The following is a 23,294-nucleotide window of genomic DNA, read 5'->3' as shown; positions in this document are numbered from 1 at the left end:
TTTCACTTAGAACCACCTTGTTTGGAAGCACCACTCAGTTCTGTGAGTGGCCTGAGGACTGGAGGAGACTTTTCATAAAAATACTACCTGTATCCATCAGGTAAAGCTGGTCTGACTGAGCCCCCACTGTCTTTGTGGAGGTGTGCCTGCTTCCCCAGCCCAGGGTGGGGATGTCTCCGGGGAGGATGAGCTGTCCAAGTACCCCTGCAAGAGTTTTGTTGTGCACGAGGCTGCCAGTTCCTCCCTGGGAAAGAGACATTTCAGGTACCCGTAAAACCACATTACTAAGAGGTATAATCATCCTTAAGAAATGCAGGATCTCTCCAGGAAAAGCCTGTTTCATTTCACTTTTACTACCCATTTTCTGATATATGTCACAGAATGGTTTGAGTTGGAATTAATTTTTTAAGACCATCCAATTCCAACCCCCTTCCCTGGGCAGAGACACCCTCCACTATCCCAGGTTGCTCCAAGCCCCGTCCAGCCTGGCCTTGGACACTCCTAGGGATTCAGGGGCAGCCACAGCTTCTCTGTACAACCTGTGCCAGGGCCTCACCACCCTTACAGGGAAAATTTTCTAAAAATCCAGTCTGTGTCTCACCTCCTCACTCAGCTTGTGTGTGTTTAGAACAGAGTCCATGTCCCTCTCTCACACTGGAAAACCATCACCAGTCATGAGACAATGCCTGAGTCCTGTCTGCTCTCATCCTCTCATCACACTGAGCACAGTCCAACAAAACAATCCAGAGACTTGAGTAATTGACCCAGGGACAGTATGAGGAACCAGACTAATTATGGTGAATACTCAGCTTCGACATTTTCTTTGTGTCACGACTGTTTTATCCTCCCTTAATCCCCTAATGCTGCTCAGTGACTTTTCTTGTGTTATCTTTATTGTCTTGCTAATAAGATGTTGCACGTAGCAGAGATTTACACTGAAAGGTATTAAGGAGGATTATGTGAAGATTAGACAAGAAACGTTCACAATAAGTTGAAGATTTCTGAGTACCCCAATTTTTAATTTCTGTGGTGCAAGGATTTTACTGTTTTTTTCAAATAATTCATAGATAATTTCTCCTGAAAAATTAAAAAATTGCTACTGTTCAAAATAATTCTCTTGAATTGCAGCACTGGTTGTGTTCAGGCTGTTACTAGCTGTATTTGTCTGGTTTTATTTGGTTGTTTTTTTGTTTTGTTTTGTTTTTTTTTTCCAAAAAGTGGACCCAAATTATAAGGGGGGGAAAAAGGAGGTGGAATGAAACTCACATGGGAACTCACTCTGGTGGACGAAAGGAGCATCCTCCCTGCTGATGAGTGCAAATGAACTATGACACTCAGATCACAGATTTCAGAGGGCTCTGTGGATGCTGGTAAATGTTTTGTGCTGAGCCTTTATAAGCACAATTATTTAACTTCTAACTCTAAGGCCTGGCTGTGGAGGAGGAGGGCTGATGTCTTGCAGCTGAGATTTTGGGCTATTATTTTACCATCAGTAAATTGATGTAGCTGGAATTTTTCAGGAGCAAAGACACCTTTCAATTAGATCAGCACTTAAAGTGGAAAATTAAAATAGTTCAAAATAAAATAGCAGAAACCAAGCAGGGAGAGGTTTTACATTTAACTCTCAAGAGCTACTGGAAATTAATCTTACTGTAGGGCCTTACACAGAACCAGCCACTGAATCAGGATTTGGTCACCATTTTCCTTCAAAAGCTACGACTCTGTGTGTTCAGTGTCAGGCTGGGTGCTTGTGAATCCCTGATGAATTCCTGATGTTTTGCCATAAGAGTCTTACCCAAGACTTCCCATTTGCCTCAGGAATCTTCTGTAATTGAGTGTCTGGTGCTGGTGGGTGTGAGGCTGGTTTGACTTTCCGGTATCTGTTCCTTCCAAAGAAAACAGAAATAATGAATAAGAAATGGTACTTGCTGACAGCTTTTCTAACATTTCTTGCCTGTCCTTAAGAGTGGTCTTGCATTCCCTGTTGTACAGAGACTGAAAAACACCACCTGCAGTGATTTGAATGCAGTGGTGGAATGCTTCTCTGGGAATTCTACAAAACATCCTCCTTCTGACACCCATTCTGAGCACTCAGCAGGCTCCCTTCACACTAGTTTTTCTTGTCAGCCCAGCTAATATTAGCTGGTGTTTATTATTAGCACCTCTTTGTTATTAGCTCCATGAATAGAGGTTGAGTGAGTCACAGAGTCACTGAGTGATTTAGGTTGGAAAATACCTCCAAAATCCTCCAGTCCAGCTGTTCCCCCACCACCGCCAACCCACCACTAACCCATGTCCCCAGGTGCCTCATCTGCACTGCTTTTAAATCCCTCCAGGGATGGTGATTCCACCAGTTCCCTGAGCAGCCTGTTGCCATGGCTGACCTCCCTTTGGGAAATGGATCTGCTGTGTCCCTGTGCTATGAGCTGTTCAACTCTGTCCATCCTGGGCATCCTAGTCTGAAAGTCTTCCAGCAGTGGGAATTTTCTGCCTGACATCATCTCATTTAGTGGTTCACTGTGCTCCTTGTGGAACAGTTGACCCGCTGTCCCACTGAACTTCCTATTAATGCAATTAAAGTCTCTTGGTCCTGGCCTTGTCTACATGGACATGCCTAATGAATCCTTTCTTTCAGGCAGGAAAATGCACATGAAGATGACTGGAACCAGATGATCATTAAGGTCCCTTTCAACCCAAACCATTCTCTGATTTTCTGTCTCCCCTCTGTCTTGTTGAAGTTGTTTGACCCTACACACAGGTGTGGGTTTGTTTTTTGTTTTAAGACTTCTGATTACTCTCATGCATTTTCACATCTTTGCTGAAGCTTCCAAGTCCTGCTTCAAAAGCTCTGGGAATTCTGCACCCAGCCTTTAAAATCATAAGGGCTGGGAAATGTAATGCAGCGCCACTAAGAGCGCAACAAACTTCATCTTACATTGTACTTTTCCCTAAAAAATATTTCTATTTCTTCATCTAAGGAAGTTTCTGGTGCCATCTGGAGTGGTAGGGGTTGCTGTGTTGGATGATGCAAGTGCCCATCTCTATCACAGAACCTGCCTAGGCAGGAACATGCTGGTGGATAAATTTTGAGACTGGCCAGTCCTGGATTTCTAGCCTGATACGCAATTCTGATTTATGATACTGAAAGAAGCCCTAAAGCCATCTAATTAACTGCTGGCTACCCAAAACACAGCAAATATGAGGAGTGATTTACTGTCACACTGACATGCTCAACAGTCACGATGACAAGCACAAAATGGAAGTTTTCTCAACTCAAATGCTCTCTTGTGGTAAAGAAGAGGCACTTCATAATTGCAGAACCAGTAAATGGAGACAGCTTATTTCACTCCTGGCAGCTTTGTTAATAAAACATTGGGAAGGCAAATAATTACCTGACATGCAATTACATCTAAGCTGTTTTCCTTGGGAAAAAAAAAAAAAAAAGGCACAACAGAAGTGTTGGGCGTCTGATTTTATTATCCTGTCTGGAAAGGCTGTATTGGATATTTGGAATTGATACTGAATTTATGCTTTGTTATTGAGCAGACTGAGTACTGCTTGTCTACTTGGGCTGTGTTTTACTGCCAGGGAGTTTCAGACTGGCCAAGGTGAAGTATGAGCCTTTCTCCCAAACTCTTAAACATGGAAAGAGTTTGAAATGCAGGTTGGGGAATGTCCAGATTTTGAGGTTTTCAGAAGCTTGTGGCCTTGCCATTTTGCCAGCACTGTTTCTCAAATGATCAGGTCACAGAACCGGAGAATGAGTTAAATTGGAAGGGACCAAATCCTTCCACCTCCAGCAGGAGGGGTGGGTTGTAGGGAGTCTGATGAACCATGCTTTCTCAAATGAGGTCCGTGCATGCTGCAGGTGAAATTTCTATGTGCTCCCCATGAGTTTCTTGCTCTTCACCACACCTAGCTGTGGGCGAAGCCCCTAAGCTGAAATTTATGATGGGGTACTAAACAAATTTTGTCTCAACGTTTCAGGATTAGAGCAGCAGGATCCATCCAGCTTGGCAGAGGCTCTGGGGCCAGTAACAGTGTGTGCATGAAATGAAGTTCTTCTTGAAGGAAAAAATTTCCTTTTTCATTTTTGATTGAACAGTTTTCCTTTCCTTCTGATTCTTCTGTAAATATGAATGAGTTTCTAATGCTGGAGGCAACTTTTTTATATTTTTGTTGACCTGAAATTATTGAATCACAGAATGGTTTGGGTTAGAAGGGACATTAAAGCTACCTCATTCCAGCCCTCTGCCATGGTCAGGGACACCTTCCACTGTCACAGGTTGCTTGGGGTACATCCATATTTTTTTCCTATAACAGCAGAATATTGAAGATGCAGCAAAGTTGATACATTTGCTATTTCCGTGAAACACTGGATGAATCTTATTAAAATTGAAGAATCGCTCTCCATGCCCACAATTAATATTTTTTCCTGCCATCTCTAATTGCATTAAAAGTTTAATAATTCTTGCTGTATGATATTTCCATATTCCAGCAGAATAAAAAGCCTAAGAAGCTGCTTTTTCCAGCTCTGGAGGCATCAGTGTGTACCTCCTGGTCCTTGTGGGTGGGTGGTTTATGTTCCGAAATCTGCGTGATTAAGGAAAATTTGAGGTTTATTTTAATTGAAAATTTAATTCTTTGCATCCCAGGGACACTCTGGTTGTCAGGTCTATAAAATCACATAGTAAATAAAAACCTTCCCGAAAAGCACTGTAGCAGAAGATGTTGCTTCTTCCAAGTCAGTTGAGTGCTTGTGGAGGGAGGGGATGGGGGAACCAGCAGATATTTTTGGGTTTCAGGTGCACGTTCATGCTTTCAGGTGCAAGCTGTTAGGCCCAGAGGCAGAGGGGAAGGAGCTGGACAAAGCAGGGTCAAGGCAGGACTTACATTAGGCTGAGATACCAACATGTGATGTGGTTGATGCAGTGAAAGATGTCTCTGCTCATTGCAGGGGATTAGACTAAATGAAAATTAAAGGTCTCTCCCAACCCAAATCATTCTGTGTCAGAGGACCTAGCCACTTGTAGTGATGCCTTAAGATTTTAGCTCTTATATTTTTCAAATCCTGTACTGCATTAGTGCGTCATTCTAAGCTCCATATAGAGTGTTAGCTACTATCTTCACATTTTGGTCAGACAAAACAATCCTTCTCGGCCTGAAATCCAAGGACACCCTACTGCCTCAGGCCTCAAAAAGTATAAATAAAAGTTGAATTGAGGGAGGGGGAGTAAACTGGGAGGGGGAGTAAACTGGGGGCTTCATTACCTGAAGCTGCGGTTGGAGGATTAACCCCTGCTGTGTAAATGGATCAAACTTACAATTGTCTGAAAAACTCATGACCATCATCCAGTTTGGGTGTAGCCTCTCTCAGAGGCTTTGACTGCCCAAGGTGTACCTAGTGAAGGCCTTTAATAAATACCTACTCTTACTCTCTTAATCTTGTCTGGCCTCTGCTCTAGGTAGCCACTCCAAGGCATCAGTAGCCAAGAGACAATGGCTGTGGGTGGTCTGAGTGTTTTGGACTGGTTTCAGTGGTGTGGGGGCTGCTGTCCCGCACCACCACTGCATATCTTCCCATTGTCATCTTGGAGTGGATGTTTAGCTGGTGCTGTTTATCTTATTTCCAGGACTTGCCTGCTGGGGAAGGCTAAAAATAGATCACATTCTGTTTTTCTGTTACAAAATCAGGGTGAGTATTAAAGAGTGAGTTCTTGGGCTGATTTACTGAAAATAGCAACTCATGTTAACATGAACCAGAGATCAGTGTACAAACATGCAACCCCTAAGGGTATTAAAATTGCTTCAGGTTTAGTAGGTATTTCTTGCAGTCATTAGGTGAGATTTTAGAGAGTTACTCTACTTATTGGCATTTGCAAAATATAGGAAATTCTGGTTAAAGTTCAGTTTTGCCTCAGTGAACAAAACATACGAGACTGTAGAGTGCCTTCAATGTGAACATTCTCAATTAAATCATGCCTGCTTATGAGGAGTCAGTTTTGGACCTGGTTTAGCATCTTTGGTGACATGGAAAGTGGGATTGAGGTCTGCCCCAAGGGACAAGGTGTGAGCAGTCCTGCCCACCCCATGTGATTGTGGCACACACTGGAGGGGCTGGAGGACCCTCCCCTGCCTGCCAATCAAATGCTTTGCTGATATTCTTAATTTCTGAGCAGGAATATCCGACAGTTTTTAAGTCAGTGAGAGTTCAGACAGAGTAAGGACTTCAGAATTTGATTTTTTAAAATCCATATAACATGACTGGGCTCAGCAGTGAGGTGGAAGGGCTCTTTTCTCTGCGAGCCTTGGAAGTTGTTTTGGATTGAGTTGTTCAAATCAAGTAGCATTTGCTGCATGCTTCTGATTTTGCTAGAAGCAAGTAAAAGTTCAGACTGAAGTCTTGACTTTGCTGTACAGAAAAATTCCTTTGTAGGATACATCTGTTTTGATCTCAGTTTGACTGTTTGTCTCTTCTGCGTCTTGCATCTAATTTGTATTCCAGCAGGATAAAACGAACTTGATAATGGCCTTTTAGCTTGTCATCTTAAAACACGTGCTCAGCCTGGAAAAGCCAATAAAAGTCATGTTTATGAGAGTTTTACAGTCCAGTGATTGGGAATGGACTGACCTGCTGGCTGCAGGGACATATGCAGAGTGGATTTTAGATGGATCTTGTGTCTAGTGGTGTTCAAAAGTAGCAAATAGCATAGTTTTGGATCTGAGCATTGTTCTAAAATCAGTTAAAGTCGAAGAAACACTTCCATGTCTTTATCAGGCATTCACACACTGTGCTTCCCATTGGGAGCGTCTGCCCTACCCAGGGTATCTAAAAGCCATATGACCAGGTGGGAGCAAGTCACATTACTGCCATCACAGCCAGGGGGAAGAAGTGAGTGCCTTCAGGGTTACTACTATCAGGTTATATAATACACCTGTAAGAGAGGAGGTTGTGAGTTGTCTTCTACCATTATCAGTTTCTCACCACTCACTTTATAAAGATGTTGGTATGGCCAGTTCAAACTTTGGCATCCAAAGTCTAATGAGATGGATCCCATCATCAATATGGAAATTCATTGTTCCATGTACCTGTGCAGCTGTTTTCCTTTAGCAGTGATGACTTACCCTCCTTGGAGTATGCGATACCACACCTGTCATCCTCTCTGGATCAGAAAAACCTGTGACTGCCTGGAATTCAGCTCCAAATGCGATTGCAGCTTCAGTGAGAAGAGTAAATAACCTTTACTTGTGCAGTAGGTCCCTGAAATATGTATGACTAACCAGTGCCAGCAGAGCTGGGGTAAGCCAGGAAGCAGAGCGTGTTTTGACGCATCAGTCCCTCTGTGCTGGGAGCATGCAAGGCTTGTTAGTGGATGTGATTCAGCACTCCCCAGTCCTGACTCCACTGCCAGGGCTGGTTTGCTGTCTAGTTAGTGAGTCAGCAGGCTTGCAGCTTCACCCTGCCCTCATCTGGCTGAACATTTACTGAGCCCAGGGTCAGAGAGTGCTGCAGGGAGGGTGGTGCGAAGTGAATGAGATGTGGCACAGAGGCCTCCAGCCATGGGGACTCTTGGCTGGTGTGAGGAATCTGTCCTGAGACACGCCTTGCTCAGTGATTTCCTTTTATAATAATGCTGGTGCTGGTGTGTCTCCAGGGCTTTGGTGAGTGCCCCATCAGTTTTTGCCTTAACTGGGAGCGGGTGTGGAGGGTGTAAGGCTGCAGCCTGGGGTATCCTTTACACAGTGTAGTTACACTGCTGCTGTGATTCACACTGCAGGCTTCCTAGACAAATAGAGACTTCTGAGGGAAAATAATTGGATATGTAGATTGATGATAAAACCATTTAGATTGGAATACACTTCTAGGATCATTATGTCCAAGCATTCCCCCAGTACTGCCAAGCTCATCACTAAGCCATATCCCCAGGTATCAGATCCACGCATCTTTTAAATCCCTTCAGGGATGGAGACTCAATCATTGTCCTGAGCAGCCTGGTCTAGGGCTTGACAAGTCTTTCCATGAAGAAATCTTCCCTAATATCCAATCTAAACTTCACCTGGCTTCACTTGAGGTTCTCTCCTCCTGTCCCTGTTCCCTGGGAGCAGTGCCCAACCTCTCCCAGCTGCACCCTCCTGTCAGGGAATTGTGCAGAGCCAGAAGGTCTTCTCTGAGCCTCCTTTTCTCCAGACTGATCCCCCCCAGATTCCTCAGCTGCTTCTCGTCAGACTTGTGCTCCAGAGCCTGTTATTATTTATTGTTTATTATGAGCATCATCACTCTGAGAATAAGAAAACTGAAGAACATGTTCCAGGCTGAAAGCACAGAACCTGAAGCAAGCAGCAACATACGAAGAACTGTTTTCAAGGTACCTGGAAACTTAGTTTAGTCTTGAATTTTGGAGGGAACCCCCCATATTTTCCCACTCTTGTGCCTTGCATAAACACAAGATGAGTAAGGTGGCCTGTGGATTTTACGTTGACTTGTTGTCTTGCTGTAGTTACTTGGAGTAACTGTTTTGCCATCCTGGTAAGTCAGTCATCACATTGCACTTGTGGATGGATTGGAGAGAGGGACAGAGCTTCCTTCTCTTTCCTCCACTCCATATTATTTTACTCTTCAGCACACGTAGAGCAGAGATAGAAAGCACAGAGGAAGGAGCAGAAACAGATGGCCAAAGCTCTTTCTTGTGTAGCTAGAGAAGTTGATGCTTTTCAAACTGCAGTCTTTGATGGAAGTTCTAAGTACCAATTCCACATAGTTATAAGCAGTTTTGTATCTTCTTTGTTTCTTCCATAACTGTTTTAGGAAGCAGAGATGACTGGGGGAAGATCTGAAAGATGACTTTTAGGAGCTGAATTTGGCTTCTGACCTAGTGTTGAAACAATGGCTGGTTCTCCTTTCAATAAAAAAGGCAGCAGCTCTTAGATTCAGTCACGTTCTGTTGTTAGTGCTGAAATTGTCTGAAAGAAATGTCTGGAATAGTCTGACATTGTCTCATGTGTTTCATCCTCACCATTGTTAAGGTTCATTAATGATTCCATTATAAACCCCTATTTGCAGAAATGGTTTTCTAAAAGCAATCTCTGTGTTATATTATTATGTTGTTTATATTATATGATGCTCAAGGACTAGGCATGTATTAATAGGCAGCCTAGTGATTGTGGAGCCAGCAATTACTTGACTAGTGATTACTCTATCACAAACTCTGCTGACTCTCAGCACTTTGGACAGGAGAATAAAATTCCTTCTGCAAATTGGGAAGATAATTTTCTTTGGAATAGTGGTTGTTACACAGTGCTGGAAATCCTCTGAATGCAGATAAGCAGTAAAAGCCAGTTAGCTCTAGGCAATGCAGTTGATACTTTGGAATAGACTGTCATGGTGGAGAGCCTTGTGAGTCACCAGGGATATAATGGAGATGCTAAAGGAGATCTCCAAGCCTTTCAGGAGAGGTGGGTGGAAAACCAGGCAGCTGTAACCATTTCTCTTCCCTGCACTCCTTCCATAATGTGTCCCACTGGGTGGGATGGCTGTGGGAGTGGGATGAGGTACTTTGTCCCTCTTTTCCATAGGGTTAATCACTGTCTCTTCCCTACTGCATCACTGTGTCCCAGTGGAAAAATGAGTCCCCAAAGAGGGACAAAAGAACAGCTTTAAAGGAATGTGCAGGGCAAGATCAAATGATCATGTCCTGCTTGGTTGCTCCAAGGACCCAAGAATCCCTCCCTTCCCCTCTGGTTACAGTGGAGTCACAGGTTGCCTCTTCCGTGAGGATACCACAGGACAGTTCTCCTCATGTGCCATCCTCTTCTATGGCTGCATCCAGGGGACAATCTAGCTGGGACTCTGCTTCCTCTGCTCTCCTCCTTGAGGGCTAGGTAAGGGACCTGTCCCGGCACAGGTACTGCAACCACAACATGTTCTTATGTAAAACCTGTGTGATTCTAGCATCGTGCCTGAGGAAGCCCAAGATGGAAAATTCTAGCCCAGCGATTCTTCATCCTTTTCAAGCCACTTTGGCCTTCCCTACAGCTGGTGGCTTCTCCCTCTTCGGTAGGAGAGTGGCAAAAGAAGGACCAAGCTCCAGGCCAAGAATCTCCACTCTCAGCTGCTATCAAAAGCACAAAGACTATAGATAAAATAGTCTGTACTAGTGCCCTAAAAAATTCAGCAACTTTGCCAGTGGATTCTAGTAAAACTAAGCTGCCTTTTTGGTCATTCCCTTTTTATTTCTCATTGTTCCTGTATCAAACACCTTGAATATAAATGGTAAAGGTTTCTCCCTATAAGTTCTTGGATAAGACTTGATAGTTGATCTCTTGGTGAACAGCTCTGCAGCCAGGGCTCTTTGGAGGTGTCAGTAACCACTTCTGGCAAAAGAAGCTCCCAGCACAATGCTGTTTACACAAGGGGATGAGATCTTCTAAGAGTTCCAGAAGTTGTGTGGGCTGACTGTGGTTTGGTCAGTGAAACTTTTCCATTGCTCTAAGTGAACAACTTCCAAAAATATTAATAGTATTAATAAGAAAGTAGAAGAGAGAGAAGGTGTCAGGGAAAGAGGGACAAAACATGTCCTGGCTTTCTCAAGGGAAATGAGGAAGAAATGTAGACCAGCCATAGCCTCTATATATATCTGTATCTATCTGGGTTGTGACAATTTTTGTGGGGTGTTAGAAGAGCCTCCTGCAATACCACTGCCTTATTATCAGACACAGACCTGGATGTCACCTGTTCTTTTGCCCAAGGCATTCCTGATTTAGCATCTCTATAGGAGTCCCATTATTCGAAGTTTACTTAAAATAATTACTATAATCATCGGTATATTGTCACAGTGTAAGGAACCAGAAAATTGCATTGCATAATGTCCTCGCAGTTGTCTGGGAAATCTGCCGTCTGCGTTGCCAGCACAGCGCAGAGATTTGATGTGAAATCCCAATTTCCTGCGAAGGGGCTGCTGCGGTTTCGAGTCCGCGAGGCGCTGCCGCCGCCACTGATATATTTATATTTTATCTGCCACGCTCAACAATTGAATGAAAGAGAAGTGTTGGCAGGGGTCAAGAATTGCTTGAACGTGTTGCAAATGGTTTCCCGGGGAAACAGCAAATCAGTACTCGTAGGCTCCTGCAGCACCTCCAGAACAACATCCAGCCACCAGCCATAGCCCCGTGTTTGCTGTAGTACTCGGGACCAAGGGCGATGCAGACTAAAGCCTGAGTGAGCGCCTGAGTAGAAGAGCAATTCCAGAGGATGAAGAAACATTCGGCAAGAGTGGCACCGCTACCATCTTACAGTGTTTCAGAATTAAATTCGCCTGTGCCAGACGGTAAATGCCTTTTTTTTTTCCCCTTCCCCTGTATATCTTGTCCTAGGCAGGAGTTCACTCTGCGTGCTCCTCCTGTTCCGTTCCGTGCAAAGTAACAGGAATGGTGTGTGTGTTTGTGTGTGTATTTTTAAAGTAATGCTCAGATAGCATTTTTAGCACTTTAATATCATCTGGGATGAGTGGCAGTTAAATTTCTGTTCCCTGTGTTTAACTGCTGTGTGAATGATTCCTGGTGAAGAAACTGATGTTGAAACGTGAACTACGGATAAAGTTGTTGTACTTCAATCCTGACTTTTAAAATTGTGTGAAATTAGGTCCATGTGATGTTATTGGCTTTTCTGGAGTATTTTACTGTGGTGCTTGAGATTTATTGTTTTTGCTGTGAAGACAGAGGCGCCAACTTTTTTTTGTGCTTACTGTCCCTCAGCTCAGTATAGCAGTTGTCCCCTTAAACTGCTTTTTTCCTCCCTCATTTTCAGAAGTGTCAGCTCTTAAACAATTCTTTAATGCAGAAAATCCACACAAGATAGAAATTGGGAATTATTTTCTATGCTCTTTATCAGACACGAGAGCCTTGTTTCTTTAAGAGTGCCCATCAACTTGACATCATGCTTCAGAGTCACTGGGAATGTGGCGATGTTGTCCAGCAGATTTGACTGTCCTGATAGTGAAACAAATAAAAGTCAGTCTGCTGGAAATTTACAACAGGTGTACACGCTGTATAAATCAGAGGTCAAAAGGGAAAGCTTTAAAAAATAGTCCTGATGTTCAGGTTTGAGTTTTTGACTTAAACATCCGTAGAAATCTCAGGCTTTAACTGCACCGTTTGAGTTTCCAATCCTCAGCGTCAGATGTTTTTAAGAGCTGTGTGGTACTTCCCAAAGTTGCTTGTTGTGCCAGAAATGAGCTGTTTTCCCATCAGGTGTGTGTGGTGAGGACACCGGAGCTGTAAAACTGCAAAGTGTGTGTGCTGTCTCTGATTTGAGCCAACCAGCAATGAAAATGTAATTCCTTTTTGTGAGGTTGAATTCATCCAGGAGCAAAACAAAGCAAGAGCCACGGTCCAGCGCTGGTCAGCAGAGCGTGACTTCCAGTTCTTCGATCTACCTGGCTCAGGCTGCCTTCAATTACAAACTGGGCTGGGATTTGATAGACCAGGCAGTAGTTTGTGTTGTTTTTCTCAGAATTGTGTGTATGTGATATTTAGAATTCTGCAGGCTTGGTAGCTACCTGGTGTTTCTTCCTTGAGGGGAAAATGCCTTAAGGAAAGTTGGAGGAGCTGACTGCTTGTTGCTGGTGCACAGCACCAGGCTTTAGGATGTGTGATTGTAATTCATACCCTCACCTGCTTTTTTAGGAGCAGCGTTATGGCCAGGTGAAGCTGGCTGTGCTGGTAAAATGGGGTGATTTGCTGCTCTTTATTTCCTGAGGGCTCAGACCAGGCTCGTGTCATGCCTGGTGGGGAATACAGAGGATTAAAGATTGTCCCTGCCTCACAGAGGTCTTAAGGCAAGCTGTGATTGCCTTCAGCTTCACCAGTCCATGTGCTGCCAGGTGTCTCTTTTAGACCTGTCTTAACCTTCTGCCCATGCTGGGCTGCAGCAGCAGTGTCAAAATGGCATTGCCTGGGTTCCTGAGGGAGGGAATATCCAGTTCTCACAGGAAGAAAGGGCAGTAGACTGGAAGTGAGTACATGACAGCACTTGTCATATCCAACAGGCTGCAAATGGAAAAGTTCTTGCTCGGAATGGACCTGGCCAAGCTGAATTAATGCTGGACCCATACATTAAATGTGTGTGCAGCCAGTTTACAGATCAGCAAAGATTTTAGCATGAATTCCCAAAGAACCCTAATGGGATAGGGCAGCCAGCTTCCCAAAAGCACTGTATCTGTCCCCCCTTTCTTTCCCAAGCATGGGAGGGTACTCTTTGCAGAGGGTACTTTTTGCAGAGATTCCAGAGCAACTTGGGCTGTGGGCCTGTGTGCTGGGAGCAGAGCAGGGGAGCACTGTGCTCTGTGTGGGCAGTTTTCACACAGTTGAGGTTTGTGGCTTCCTAAATACCTCTGGATAAAACCACAGGAACTGCTGACTCCTAGAGAGTGGAGTGAAATCCAGGCAAGAAGACTCCTTTGGTAGGGAAGGTACACCTAGTGCATGGGGATAAGTGGGCAGAAGTGCTGCTCGTGTGGAGGGGCATGGAGCAGAGACAGCTGCCCAGAAGGCTTGACGCGTGGGTGAGTGGGAGGATGTGAGGTGTGTGCCAAGCTGGCACTGGAGCTGCCACATCCTTTTGAGAACATGTCTTCACCTCAGCCTGGCCAGCCCCCACTCCCCAACATCAGCCAGGTGTATGGCATGGACACTGCGTGGAGGAGACCTATCCCAAAAATGCCGTCATGGAAAGGCAGGGATGAGACCTATTGGAGCTATTTCCTCAAGGGCAGTAGAGATGGGAGATGGGTGTCTCCTGGGATTGCAAAATGCAGCAATACAGTGATTAACCCCTACTGTTGCCCTAGCTGCTTACCTGGAAGATGTTCCTTTAACCCACCCTGCCTTAAAAGTGCCTAATTAAGCTCTAAGTCAGGCAAGGAGATTGAAGCATGTACTCAATGCACTGCAGTGTTGCCATGGCCTGAGTCTGAGGCAGCCAGGCTTGGACTTATCCTCATCCATCTAAATATAAGCCTTGGCACATACTGAGAAGTTTGGGAGAGCTGGGCACCTCCAGCAGGTGATTCACCTTCCAAGATCGGTATCTGAGGGAGCTGGAGTGAATCACTCCCTGGAGGCACCCATCAGCCAGGAGAAGCAATAGTTTCTGTAGGAAATAAATACAAATACAAAGTGTTGCTGAGCTGTCCATCAGTGTGCCTGCTGCTTTTTTGGATCTTGGGAGATCCATGAGCCAGCCTGGATTTACTGCAGTGTTTCTTGAAAGTAGAAGCTATATTGTAATTATTTATTAATGAGATACGTATGAGTGATATCTGGACTGTCCTGGGTGTAAATTTATTTCACAACAACTTCATGTCAAAGCAGCCTCATGGCTTTCCATGAAGCTACTCTTGAGTTATGGCAATGAAAGTAAAAGTGAGAGTTTAACTGGGAATGTCTGTTTCTTTTTGGAAATGTCACCAAATTCTAGCAATGACAAGATTAATTTTCAGAGGATTTTTTAAAATAGATTGTTAACCTTTTGGTTTGGAGTAGAGTGTATAAATTGCAAAATTATTGGAAGCACATCTGATATAATTCATTACAAAATTTATGGCGGAGGCTTTTTTTAATGGGATGGTAGGCAGCTTTGAATCAAATGGTTTGTGTTTATCTTGCTCAGTCAGTGCTGGAGTGGTGGGAAGATGGTCTGATCCTGAGATTGGCTTGGAATGGTGTTGGATCTGGTGTATCTGGAGAAAAAAAGTCCTGTAGTCTGATACAATAAAGGATATCCCTTTAAATGCATGAGTCCCAAAGGTCTCACTCAGAAGTTGTTACTGAGGTGGTCTCAAAGGAGTGTTTATGTAAGCAAGAGCTTAAAATGAAGTCGTGGAAGGAGACAAAGGGTCTTAAGCTCCAGTGTTTTAAGCTCCAGTGTTGTTCCCATCTTTGCCTGGGAAAAGTTCTGTGCAGAAGGAGGAGATGTCCATCCCCTCCACGTGGGAAGTCAGTGTGTTCTGACTCTGGAGCTGTCATGGTTAATTCTGAGATTTTAACAGCATTTGTTCTTCAGTGGAGAGGCCATCAATGTTTTCTGACAGCAGAATTCAGTCCAAAACATTCCGCTCCAAATGGATGTTCTAAATTTTTTTTTGGTAGGTCATTTTGTGTTGTAGAAATTTTGATTTCAACATATAAAAATCATCCTTCATTTGCAGCACTCCCTTCTACATTCCTTCAAACTCTAACTGTGCTGTCAGGCCCAGTAATTTTCAAATATGAGTATCCATTGTGTTTCAAAATGCATATTCCAGCTGCCAGTTCCACCACAGATGTTCTCAAATAAGCCTCTTTACCAGGATATGTTCTGACACTCCCACACTGGTGCTGGTGTGTTATTTTTGGTGTCAAATCAATGAAATCCCTTGTCCATGCTTAAAAAAGGGCAGTGATATATTTGTTTGAGTTAGGTTGAAATGAGAAAAAATATTTCCACATTTTTAACTATACTTTCAATAAAATGTATATGGAACAAAAATTTGAACAGGAATTTGGGGTTTTTCTAGTAATTGTTTTTATACGTTTTGAGGAAAGGCCTTGATGCACAGCAATACATACAGGAGCCATTTTTACTTCGGAAAAATAAAATTTGAGAAGTCCTCTAGAGTGACCTTTTTAAATTTTCTAACTTGGATTCTGTCCCCGTACAAATTGGCTGCAACTGATCCTCTGGAAGGGTTATTAGGTGCAAGGGTGTGGAGTAGAACATCCCTTGATCAGGCACTAAATGAATTAGAGGATGTGAAATTTAACTTCTCTTTATTAATTTTATTGCAAGGATGGGAGGACACATGGAAGTTGTTGAGATTCCTAGTTGTAAGCAAAGTTGCTGTCTGCTGATCTGGAATGAGGGCTGTGTACAGACACTGAAGAGATAACTGGCAGAAATTGCTGATGGATGTCGCTAGTGAACCACAACAGAAATATCTAGGTTTTCTGCTCTTGACAATAGTTAATCATTGTACAAGAGAAATGCTGTACGCCATCACTGAGTCATTTGTTTTTCATTGTAATCTGAAAATCTTTTCCCGTAGGACAAAAAAAATAATTATCATAACCTTCTCATCCCCTTCAAGCATATAAACTTCCAGAATGAGCAAATAATAAATGAACAAGGCATCACTCTGAACAGACATCTGTGCATTACTAATACACGTAGAGACCAATGCAGTGTGTAAATGGAGAACATTATCTCCCAATGCTTGAGACATGCTGGAAGGAATTTCTTTTCACTGAACAAGAGATGCTTATTCCTCAAACCTGCGTTGCACGCTGCCAGCAAAGCGTGTGTGCTTGTTTTCTTGATTTTGCTTGGCTTTAGTAAAATGTAAGCATGACTTCACATCCCTGGTCAAATTGCTGCTTCAGAACACATTAGAAGTTGGAGAGGGTGTGTGCCCAGGCCACTGGGCTGGTTGTACTGCGTGCTATGGGTTTACACCAGTGCAGTAAAGAGCAGAATTTGATTTTACAGGCAGTGGCTGGGATAAAATAAGCTGTGGACCTAAGTCACTGAGGATTGATAGTGTTGCATACCCTGCTCCCAGCTGTGGGCTAACAGTAGCAAACAATCCAATTAAAGCTATGGCTAATCCAGCCTAATGAGGTTTTGTTGTAAAATGGACTGGAGCAACTCTCTTCACCTCTCCCAACAGCAGCACCACTCAGCCCCCAATTCATGTGCATCCAATATTTCCCTGGTTGCAAAACCCACATGATCATCTCCTTGCTGTGCATCAGTGGTGCCTTGAGAAGGCTGACCTGGAACAGAGACTGGACAAAGCTAGAGAATAAAGTAGATATTTATTGAAAAGCCTCCAGGATACACCTTGGGCAGGGCAGGGCCTGACCAGGGCTACACCCAAGGTGGACCCAAAATGGTCACAAAATGGCTGACTGGTCATGAGATCTCACATTTTTATAAGTTTTGGTCCATTTGCATATTGGGGTTTAATTGTCTAGTTACAGTTGCAGATTGTGAGGTCTCATCCTTCTTGTTCCTCCCTTCAGTCCACCCTTGTCTGTGCTTTTGGGCCTGAAAGTTGTCCTTGGTCTCCAGCAGGAAAAGGATTTGTTTTGTCTCCCTGCTCTGTGAAGAGAGCTCACCAGCACTTAATATGAGGCTCAGAACTGCACCCCTGGGCAGCACAGAGTCTGAAAACATGAAAGCTAAAACTTAAGGCATCATCAATAAAGGCAAAATTTCACTATGAGATCTTCCAGCCCTCCTGATGGGGATGTGGCTGCTCCAGGGGAGCTTGTACACAGGCTGTGGGAGCCCAAGGCTCATGGGGTATGAGAGAGTCCATCACTGGGTGTATGCTGGCTCCTGCAGGTACCACTGCACGGTAGAAGGAACACTGGCAATTCTTTCTTCAGGGCCGAATTTAGCAGGAACATTCAACTGACGTATTTTCCACACCACACCAGACCCACTCCCACCTTCATCCATCTGTCAAAGCCCAGCGATTGTTTCTGTGGCAGTGCAATGGAAGCATCCTTTTGTCAGTGCAGAAACAATGATAGATCAGGAGCTGAAATTTTGAGGACACAGTAAAATAAGTCTGTTTTAGTACTGAATGAGTAAAAGGCAGATTGTAGGTGCTTTGAGTGGCCTTTTGGCAAAGCTGCTCTCTCCTGACTGTGGTGGTAGGCAGAGGTGACCAGTGTTCTGCAGGGCTTTGGGACTGTAACATGCAGAAATCATTCAGCTCATTTCCATCACCTATTTAACCATCTATTTTATTGTGTAATCAAATAAAGAGAATGTATTTTGGCGCATCCCATCAAGCCAGATGTTGCTGTCTCTAAATGAGCCAGCACTTTGTGTCAGTAATGCAGTGTCGTGAATGCACAGATGGCTTTTGGATGGGAATTCAGTTACCTGTTTGAGAGGTTCTAAATTTCCATCAGGGCAGCTGGATAAAAAAGAAAAGAAAAGGACACAACCAATCTTAAGATGGTGTGGCCATAGAATTTAGTTCTAGCACTGCATTTTTCTGTTCCTTTGTTTATTTAACTGGCAATCCATTTGATCCAGGACCAGAGGGAACAGTGTCAAGCTGTGTCAGGGGAGGTTCAGGTTGGATATTAGGAAAAGGTTCTTCTCGCAGAGCATGATTGAGAAGAAGTCACAGCACCAAGCCTGACAAAGCTCAAGGAGCATTGGATCAATGCTTTCAGGCATGTGATGGGATTCCTGGGTTTGTCCCGTGCAAGGCCAGGACTTGGACTCCATGATCCTGGCAGGTCCCTTCCAACTCAAGATATTCCACGATCTGCTTTTTAATAGCAACTGTGAGACTAGAAACATTGTCCAAATGAAATTGCATGTGCTGGTTCTTTTATTCCAAGCACTGCTGTCGAAGGTTAAAGATGCCATATACTTGAAGATGATGTGAAGAGAGTTGGTTTTGAACCTCAGAGTGTAATTCTTCTCTCCAAGCCCCCCGGAAAATAGTTGAAGGGATTTTTCTAGCCAAAGAAAGTAAACATTTTCTCAATTTCACATTTCTGTGTGAGCTGCATCTGGAAACCTGTACATGTGCAGAAAGCCACGAGTCATATATTGCATCTTTCAGAGGGGCAAGGGAGCTGTGCATTGTTTACAGGTGGTTGGTGAAAATGCTTCTGAGGACCAGCATGTTCTTACTCCTCCTGGCTTGAGTGGACACGATGGCAGCAGCAGATGGGGGTCACCTCCTACCCCAGCTGGGACTCAGAATGGTGTTAAAGAACATGGAAAGGCTGGACTTGAGTGATATTAATCATGTGGTTTAGGTTCGTCACAAGCATGACTACCTTGCTAAATCAAAGTACACTGGGATATGTGTATAATAATGCAAGATGGGAACAGACTTTGTTAGAGTCATGTGGAAAGCCATGTGTTGCCCTTGCTGGTTTCTCTTTGGTCTCCATGTGCAGAGAAATGGCCTTACTTCTTAAGCCATAAAGCATTTACATTTGCAGGGCAATGAAATAGATTTGCTGAAACAAATTAATAGACTAAAAGTAATTGTAAAAAAACAGGAAAGAGCATGGAGATTTTTTTATCCAATAATGAAAAATGATCCTTGTGGATTTGGTGCATTAAAATGTGCTGGATACAGTAATATGAGATACTTCCCATTTCTCCCTTTCCTCTTTGGTCAGTCCCATTGGCAGAGTCTTGCTTTGACACTCAGTTACAACCTCCAAGGAGCACTTAGAGCAGCAAGATCGGACAGTCTGGCAAGGTTTTTCTTATTTGTTTTTTCCCAGTGTCTTCTGGTAGCATTCTCTTAAGATAGGAAACGATGCCCAAAATGCGGTTTTGTTCTCAGCCTGTGATTCATCCCTGCTAAAGCCACAAATGTGTAAGAAGTCCCCCCCCATGCTGACATCTCTGCTCAGGGTAGTTGTTTGGGCTGGGTTGGATCAGGCTCTGAGCACCCTGGTAAGGTGGAAGATGTCCCTGGCCATGGCAGGACGTTGGAACTGGCTGATCTTAAGTTCCTTTCCAACTCAGACCATTCTATGATTCTGTTATTCCCTGTTTGAAAGTTCAGTGGAAAATTTTGCTCCTGATCCCTCCAAGTTTGAGGGTCTTAGCAGATCCCTGCTCAGTAGCTGAGAGTTGTGGAGTGAGACAAGAGTTCCAGGGTTCTGCCTTCCCTTCCTCTCTCATGGGACAACACTGCCCACCTGCGAGGCTTCACTGCTCATCTGTGCAAATGGTGATTTGTGTCCCTGCTGCTGGCTGCAGGTTTGGAAAGTGAGCCCAGCATTTCTCTCTTCACCTCTCCTATCAACAGATATCCTTAAAATATGTTCAGATTGAGCAGCATTAGGTGTCCAGGATTTCTAGCTGTAACAATGAAATATTGATAAATGGCTGCACTGTCTGATTGCTTCAGGTATAAGGGAAGAAGAGTTCAGTAAATCAAGCAGCGACTTTCGATTTAATGCAATCTCTTGAATTACAGTTTTGGTCTCACCTGCTGGGTTTGTCAATGCACAGGAGAAGATTCATGCTTCTCTGTTGTACCAGATACAAATAACCCAGAGCTCTTTTTGTACGTGAGGAAAAATAGGCTTCCATTAAATTTTGGTTGCATGTCACCTGCCAGACTTCTGCTGAGTATAATGTGAATCTTGTTCTGAAATTAATCTGAATTGAGACATAACGTGTGTCTTTCAACCTAATGAAATCTCTTTAAATGATGAATATCAAAATGAGGAGTGATTTGGAGCCAGCTACCTGGGTGGCTTCCTCTCCAAGGGCAGGCAGCTGGCAAACACTTCCTGAAAATAAAACCTCTTTAAATTGTGGACCGGAAAAATCAGAAATGCCTTTCTGAACATTTTGCCTCAAAATTAGTGATTGGTTTAACTTCATGGAGGCTGGGACTGATTTTCAGATGACAAATGAAGGTGTAACTTGCAGGAGTAACTTGCAAGATGTTTTGTAAGTCTTTTAAAGTAGGTGATGTTATTCTTGACCAGTGGGAGAGGTAGCTCTTGGAGTTTTGAAATAAGTGGAACAAAGTCAAGCAGGAAGTTGTGTGGCTGCTAGATCATTATTTTCTCCATTTAAAAGTAGATTTGTCAAGGTGAACGGCTTTTTAAAGGTCTGAAAACACCCGGTAGGCTCTAGAAAGCTCTTTAGAAAGTAATGCTCATCAAAAATTGAGGAGAGGCAACACAGTACTTAGCTTGCTTCTCATCATATAGGTCTTGATTTTTCAAAGTGGATTTGTGGATCTGCTGTCGTAGAGTGTGGGGTTGTTTACTGCATTGATTTGATTTGTAGGACTTTATCATCAATTGGAATCTAAACTTGGGTTCCCCTTTTGAGTTAGAGTTCCTCATAATGGACATAGAAGAAAGGGAAGAGCATCTTGAGAAAGATCATCTGGAGGGGGTCAGATACTGATTCAGTCACTCGTCTACTTGGTAGGTAAAAATGAACCTTCCAGGCTCTAAATAGGTGAGAGATGTTGGGGGTTTCTTTTCTGTATAATTCCATATTTTATACATTGGTCTTTGTTAGACTTGGTGAACCCAACACACCTTTTAAGTCCATGGAAGATTGCATGAACCCACTGGCAAGAGTCTTATCTCAATTCTTGAGTCTTGGATACAGCCCTTGCTTTGGAATACGCTTTCAGGTAGTAGTTGAGTTTGATGTGTTTTGCTCAAAGTGCACTGGAATGGTTCATGTTGCAACCAAGAATGTCCCCCTCTGGGATTTCTGCCACAGTTGTTGCGCATGTCACACCTCACACATGGGGTTTGTGTCTGTTTTTGTATTCTTTTCAGTATGAAGTAGTTGGGATTATCATATTAAATCCTTCAAAGTCACAGCAAGGTCAGTGGCTGCTCTGGGTATGGGTATCTTCCACAAGTTTAGGTGAGATAGTCACCAGCTGAAGTAGCAGCTGCAAAACAAGCAGTGGGTGATCTCAGCTGGCCATGAACACACATTTGTATCTGCCAGAATGGCCTGTCATCCTGACTTTCTGCTGGAAAAGAAGACCCTCTTGTGCTGTTCATGTGTTGACCTCCTACAGAGACACCTTCAGGAAATTTGGAAGTCCGTGCACAATTGATCAGCAGTCACACTGATGGATTCCAGCACTGCACTCCTTGCTGTTGATTCCTGATTCTTAATCCAGCCCTTCATGCTCTTACTCTTTAAATATGGTGTCCTACTCAATGGAAAATTTTTCATCTGGTACCACTGGTATTTCTGGGACCTGAGTCTTCTCTGCCACCTCATGCCTCTGTCCAGCCTCTGTGTGAAATGTCTCATCTTGGAGTTGCCTGCGTGTGGCAGAGGAAGAGAAAGCAACTTTTTTGAAGATGCGGAGATTCTGATTTGGTGTTTGTAAATGCATAAAGTCAGCGTCTTTTGGGAAATCCTGCAGCAGAAATCTTCATCCAAAAGACCTGTGATTGACCGTGGCTTCATTCTGTACAAGAGTCTCCAGGATCATTCTGGAGGATGGAAGGAGGAAGCTCTCCTCTAGAGAGGCAGCCAGCACTGAGGGAGGCAGTGGTTCTGAGCCCTCCTTCCCACCTGAGGGGGAATGGTGACCTCTCCTCTGGCCAGAATCAGTGTCAGTGCTCAGGAAGGGGCCCACGTGAGTACAAATTCCTTTGACTGTGCAGGCCCTGTGGACGGAGCCGTGGGGCCAAGAGTACACTGCAGCATGGGGCTCTCATTTCTTCAGGGGGAAGACTGGTTTTCATGCAGCACCTTTTTATCTGTAAGGGGGGAGAGAGTTAAGTATTTATTTACTCACTTATTTGCTTTATCCAGAGCAGAGCTGAAACCTGCAATTTTGCTGTGCGCTTCCTTTTGTATGCATTTCACTGCCAGCCTGTCTGAAAGCCCTGCATTCCTCCAGGGACTTTCCAGACAAAACTGATGCAAACTCTTTCTTCTCAGGTGCCTCACGATCAACTGTCATCCAATGCAAGCCAGGAGGCAACTGCCCCAGCAGACACAGAGGCATGACTAGGCAGCTCTCCCCTCTATCTGTTGCTGAAGATTCTGCTGCTCCCATTCTTGAGCTGCAGAATCGAAGTCCCTCGGGAATCTGTCGGCACAGCAGAGTCGAGAGGCAGAGCAGATCAGGTAGGAACCACAGCCGCACTCCCGGCGCCACCGCGTGCCTGCCGGAGGCCTCTCCCCTCTGTGTCCGCAGAGATGGGGCAGGGCCCGAGCATGCTGAGGTTTGGTTTGCCACGTGCAGGTCCTTCCCGAGCCCGGGGGTGAGGCGGGAAGGTGGCACGGACGGGAGGAGAGGCCTGGGATCCGCAGGGACGTGATGTGCGTTAGGGCCCTGGTACGGCATGAGGCACGGAAGATCCTCAGAGCTGGTTAACCCTAGCACACGGTTAGATTTCACAGAGTGGTCGTGTCTTCCTCAGCCTGGCCACACGCCAGGGCCCTTAGGAGCTCCTTCTCAAAGACAGCAATGATCTCAGCTCGTGCCGCGGATGATCTGATGAAGAGGAAGAGAAGGAGCAGCAAGTGGAAGGATTTCTAGGGAAGACCATCACAGCTCAGATCATCGGTCAGCTGCACATCAAGGCTTCCATCACCCACCTCACTGCAGAAGTTTAGCTCAAATGAGCCTGTAGGTGTGGTGAACCTGACCTCTTCACCATGGTGTCCATCCTGGAGCTGCAGGGATGGGATGGGAGGAGTTGCAATGTGCAGCCACAGGCTTGTGAGTCTGCTAAACCACTCTGTTGAGGAG

The 23,294-nt window shown here is 44.3% G+C and overlaps 1 protein-coding gene across 1 annotated transcript in view; it reads left to right on the top strand.

Annotated features, from left to right (window-relative positions):
• The window catches only part of SLC35F4 (solute carrier family 35 member F4), a 111,127-nt gene that overhangs the window by 67,186 nt on the left and 20,647 nt on the right, over nucleotides 1–23,294 (top strand). The window contains exon 2 of the mRNA XM_066321582.1: nucleotides 22,478–22,666. Within this exon, the coding sequence (XP_066177679.1) occupies nucleotides 22,478–22,666 (189 nt within the window). The remainder of the gene's footprint in view (nucleotides 1–22,477; nucleotides 22,667–23,294) is intronic.

Source organism: Sylvia atricapilla, chromosome 6 (assembly GCF_009819655.1).
Source record: "Sylvia atricapilla isolate bSylAtr1 chromosome 6, bSylAtr1.pri, whole genome shotgun sequence".
NCBI classification, from domain to species: domain Eukaryota; kingdom Metazoa; phylum Chordata; class Aves; order Passeriformes; family Sylviidae; genus Sylvia; species Sylvia atricapilla.
This window is presented reverse-complemented; position numbering and strand designations above follow the sequence as displayed.